Source organism: Wolffia australiana, chromosome 20 (assembly GCF_029677425.1).
Source record: "Wolffia australiana isolate 7733 chromosome 20, ASM2967742v1".
NCBI classification, from domain to species: Eukaryota; Viridiplantae; Streptophyta; class Magnoliopsida; order Alismatales; family Araceae; genus Wolffia; species Wolffia australiana.
In genome coordinates, this window is record NC_135854.1 from 4,176,731 (window position 1) to 4,182,101 (window position 5,371).

The following is a 5,371-nucleotide window of genomic DNA, read 5'->3' on the forward strand; positions in this document are numbered from 1 at the left end:
TCTGATTGACAATGGGCTCCCAAAACCATCATAAAACAAGAATAATAATAGATTTCATAAGATACCCCTTGATCCTCGATATTTTGAACTTTCTCATCTACTCCACTAAAATTAGAAACCTGATGCTTTGTTCTATTTCTGTCCTCATTTTTCTCAAATCCAGTATCTCTTCATCCCCTTAAGTTCAATGAGTATTAAGATCAATTAAAAAATCAAACCAGAAGTATTCGTTCATGTATCAATCTACATTAGGGGACATGTCTGAACAGAAGGTTCAGAAGGATGCATGTCATCTGAGTTTTCTAGGATTAGTAAATTTCCTAATACAAGATATTCTAAAAATTGAAAAAATTATTAACCCATTAAACTATTGAGGTATATCTAGAAGTAAAAAAGAAAAAGATATTTAGACGCTTAGTGAAAGAACCTCACAAATACATGGATGGCACTAGAGGTACAAGGACTACCCAATGATGCAAATACAGTGATAAAAAATAAATAGTTGAAGAACACTGCCCAAACAAAATAAAAATTATCAGGTGGAGAATAATTCAAGCATCCATAAAAGTGAATCTTAGAGTAGAATAGAACTTATTTTGAGTACCATCAGCTCAAGCACTTCCTTGAGCTTTCTCCCTCCACATCCTCTCAACCTGATCAAACCTCATTCCCTTGGTCTCCGGCACAAAGGCGATAACAAAGGCAATGGCAACAACTGACACAACAGCAAGGGAGAAAAATGTGGCAGCAGCGCCGATGGCAGAAACAACGGAGAGAAAGGTCTGTGCCACAACCAGATTGGAGATCCAGTTCACAGTGGCCGCCATGCCACCGCAGATGCCACGAAACTGCTCTGGATATATCTCAGCATTGACTGCCCAGGGCACGGGCCCCATGCCAGGCGCGAAGAAGGCAATGTAGAGGACGAGGCCGAGGACAGCGGCAGGGCCAATTTTCATAGAGAAGGCTGCAGAGAGGACAGCAAGGGAAATAGCTGCGCCAGCAAGGCTCACCAGCGCCAAGGGGCGGCGGCCGCAGCGGTCGATAAGGTTGATGCCAATGATCGTTCCGATCACATTCATAGCAGCGACGAAGAGGGACAGAAGGAGTGCCAATTGATTTGACGAGAAGCCCGCCATCTGGACTATGGTTGGGCTGTAGTACATGACTGTATTGATCCCCGTCAACTGCTGAAATCCCTGAATAGAAAGGTACATAGAGTGAGCTGGAAAGATTACTGGATCATGATGGATTGAGAAATATATTGGTCGGAAATGATTGTATGAAGAAATCGGTAATGGATGATCTCTCTGTAAATAGATAGAATGCATGAGATTGGATTGCTATTAATAAATCAAATGGAGGGAGAAACGATAGATTTATTAATAGGGATATGGATGGACGATGGATGCATGGGTATTAGATTGATGTCTCTAAAGATAGATGTAAGGTGTGCATGGTTGATATAACATGACAGCGAGGGTGATAGAGAGATAGACAGATGGATAGGTTATACATTCTTGATAGATAGATGGCACATAGGAAGGTTTAGAGAGAGAGAGAGTGACCAGATGCCAGGGTTCCGAGCACTGTAACAGATGCAAGACAGACGCAAATATATATTATATGAGAGAGAGAGAGTAAGTGAGTATATAGTTGATAGTGGATAGACCGACGAATAACCACTGATGGAATGATGAATGGAAGAGACAAATAAGTAGAAAGACAGACCAAAAAGCATTGATAGAGAAATAAGTGAACAAGACACTGTAGACTTTTGATGGGTAGATAGAAATAGAGAGAGATAGATCAAAGATGGTAGAAGGATGGGAGTGAGGAATGAGAGGGAGATCGAACGAAACAGGGCAACAAGGGTTATCACATACCTGAAGTCCAGCTCCAGCGATGAATGCAAGCCTGATATCTTTGGATCTGAAGACATCTAAGTGTACAACTGCGTCCTTCCGATGAAGATCATATTCCGATGCCACTGAGAGAAGGCCCACCTCTTCTTCAAGCCTGTGTGGTTCGTAGATCTTGGACAGCACCGAGACAGCTTCAGACCGGTTTCTCTGCATATGATTTTATTGTCCAAATCAAGTAGTAATCCGTTTTAGTATTTTTAAAACCATTGTTTATGAGAAATTATTTGGAAAAAGTTTTGAAGGAACCTTGAGGAATAGCCAGCGGGGAGATTCGGGGAGAAAGAGCATGAGAAAGAATTGGAGAACGGCAGGGACAGCAGATACCCCAAGCATCCAACGCCACCTCCCGGCCACCTGCTTTGCTCATTCGAATGAAACATCTTGCTCAAAAACTTTATAGGAAAAACAGAATTATGAAATAATATAATTCAAAATCAAGCAAAGGGTTTTTCTTTTATGATCTAAAAAAATCAACGATAATGACTATCAAGTCCAGTCATGCACGTCATATTTTATTCACTTCAGAATTTATGTATGAGGGAACAAGAACTCTGCGTCCAGTAATTTTCTCATGACACAGGGATTTGTGGTGCTAATTGAGAAGAAACTACCACGGCAAGAACTCTTAGAACACACATTTTCAGTGAGATCAAGTACTTTAATGAATAATACAATTTAAAACAATCAAATTTAAAAGTTAAAGTAAGAATCAGAACAAACTTTACAGTCTACCTCAAGTTTTAGTGATGGAGATAAACTGAGGCTCACTGTTGTTTGACTAATTGGGCATGTGACAAAATTAGTGAAACTGCAATGGCAAGAGGGCACTAACAGACGATACTGCTCAATGAGCAGCATGTACCAAACGGTACGGCTGAATCTTCACAATGATATAATCTGGCGTAATCTCTTTTCATCAATTGATTCAAGCAAGATTCCATTCCCAAAAGATAACAAAGTTAAGAGGTTAATCCCTAAAATGATAACATGTTAGTAGAATCTTGATGAATTGCATTACAGATAAAAACCCACATGCTTCCGAACGGATGCCACCTCATTAAGAAATATGTGAGCAAAATCAATTATCAAAAAAATGAAGAAAAAAACATGGACATAATTTCAAATTTGTCATCGCCAGGAAAGACTTACTAACCTCGGTAAATGCAAGGTTTATGAGATAAGAAAGAAATTGCCCCCCAGTAATCATGAGCACGTTCATGCTCACAAGGCCCCCCCTTATCTCTGAAGGTGATATCTCTGCGATATAAACTGGAGCAGTGACAGAAGCCACGCCAACACCCAGACCAATCAGAAATCTTCCAGAAATTAGGATGTAGGGGTTTGGAGCAGCACACATGACGATCGATCCGAGCATAAACACCACATCAGCAAGAAGTGTTACTTTCTTACGCCCATAGGCATCATTCATCCATCCCCCTGTTGCAGCTCCTATGATTGCACCCACCAAAGCCATGCTCACAATTGTTTCCTAAAAATAGAATTGAGAGTAGGATTCCTTGGTGGTGAAGCTTTTTGTGTATTGGTTCATGGATCCATGGTTTTTTTCTTTCATGAACAGGAAGCTGATTCCCATTAGAGAAATACCTGGAGAAAGTTGCTGTCTTTGACCACCTTAAAATCATCCTTTATGTAGAGAAGAGCCCCGGAAATGACACCTTGATTTTTGGCAAGTATGTCATTTAATAATGATATATGGGGTCATCGTATGCAAAAATGATATTTGGGGTCGACAAAAATAAAAACCTTGTTAACTACATAAATTGGACACAAAAAATCCAAAATATGTATATGGTGTCGGATAGAAAACGCAGTCATTTTTTGTTTTACATGAAAAATTTTGCGTTAATTCTTTTCATATAGTTTTGGTCAACTATAAGTTTATGAATTCAAACTGTTCAACCATTTTAGGAGATTTAGGATGTTTAAGTTCTGGAGTAAAAGATTTTCGCTGGTTAGACTCCCGTTCTCTGTGTACACTGCGGAAATGAAGTATTCGAATTTTGATAAGTATGTAATTTAAGATATATTTTGTTGCTAACTACGTAAATTGAACACAGAGAACGCACAATATAAAAAGAATTGGGCATAAAACTCCGTCAATTTTCTGGTTTACATTAAAATTCACCTCCATATTGATATGAATTAAAAAATTCAAGAAGCTAAGCCGACTTAATACTTCGAAATAATGGACATAGAAAATTTTTGCTGGTTATATTGCAGCTTACAGACAGAATGTCGACGACAATTCGAATCCTATTAATGATGATGGCGAGAGAAAAATCCGAATATAGGCGAATAGATTGAAGGCGATGCACCTGTATCGTACCCAAATAGCAATCCGCCGATGCCTGCGGTCAGCGTCAGGCCAAGGACGTAGAAATTGCTACAATACGACATCTTCCTGCTAGATAAAAGCTCCGGCAACGCCGAACTTTCAGGCAAAATTTGGATTGTCATCTTCAAGCCACAGCAATCAAAATCTCTACCCGATCGCCAGAAAAACGAGAAAATTGCTCTCTTTTGGCTGAAAAGCAGTTCGATCGAGAGTGGGTTGGGATCAGTTTATAGAAATCACAGTTATCGAGACAATCAGAACGACTCGACCCATTTAAGAAATCCACCCTCTTTTTCCCAATTGTCACTTGGCCTGTTGGGCTGAGTAGGGATGGTCTTATCAAGTGTGACTTGTCGTGTTCGGCCGTCCGTTATTCGTCCGATATCCGATATCTGATTTCGAGATAAAATTGGGGCGGCTTCACATACCGGGTAGGGCAGATGTCGGATATCGAGATGGGTATCATGAGCATCCAGACGTAACAAATGCTCGTACCTAGACATGGTCGTTCTGTTCGCTTTGTGCGAATTGGAGCGAATTGTGCGTTCTGTTCGGATTTCGGAACAGAAAAAAATCAAATTCGCACAGAACATCGCACAGACCCGTGTGCGGTTCGGTTTGTGCGAATTTAGTGCGAATTTTGAACACTGCGAATTTTGTTCGAATTGTGCGAATGTGCAAATTTGTGTGAATTGTGCGAATTTTATTCGGATTGTGTGAATTGTTCGAACATTTGTTCTATTTTTGCACAAAAAAGAACAGACCAATGAACAGACCCCTGTGCGGTTCTTTTGTGCAAATTTTTTGTGCGAATTTTTTGTTCATTTGAAAAGAACTGAACATAACGACCATATCTAGTTGTACCGGATATCGAACCCAATATCTGATATTGAAATTTGTGCCAAAAATTGGTATCCAGGTAACGATGTCCAATATCTAGAGACAGTTCTAAAAGACGAGCACCCATTGTCCCTTATGGAAACAAAAAGTTTAATACATTATAAATATTTCCGAACAAAATAATTATAAATTTTTGGCTGACATATTGGGCCCCGCTGCCCATGTAGTTGGGTCCATTTTGGAACGGGCC

At 39.9% G+C, this 5,371-nt stretch overlaps 1 protein-coding gene across 2 annotated transcripts; it reads right to left on the bottom strand.

The window, feature by feature from the left end:
* Nucleotides 1-513: 513 nt before the first annotated feature.
* Nucleotides 514-4,594, bottom strand: INT1 (inositol transporter 1). Of its 2 annotated transcripts, none has more exons than XM_078591234.1 (6): nt 4,262-4,594; nt 3,531-3,601; nt 3,079-3,414; nt 2,172-2,279; nt 1,887-2,072; nt 514-1,199 (listed from the first exon to the last, which is right to left on the bottom strand). In XM_078591234.1, the coding sequence occupies exons 1-6, from the start codon at nt 4,401-4,403 to the stop codon at nt 612-614; spliced, it is 1,431 nt and encodes a 476-aa protein (XP_078447360.1). In that variant the 5' UTR covers nt 4,404-4,594; the 3' UTR covers nt 514-611. The 2 variants fall into 2 exon arrangements, with proteins under 2 accessions (XP_078447360.1, XP_078447361.1); XM_078591235.1 differs by having other exon boundaries at nt 4,273-4,410.
* Between the last annotated feature and the right edge of the window lie 777 nt (nt 4,595-5,371).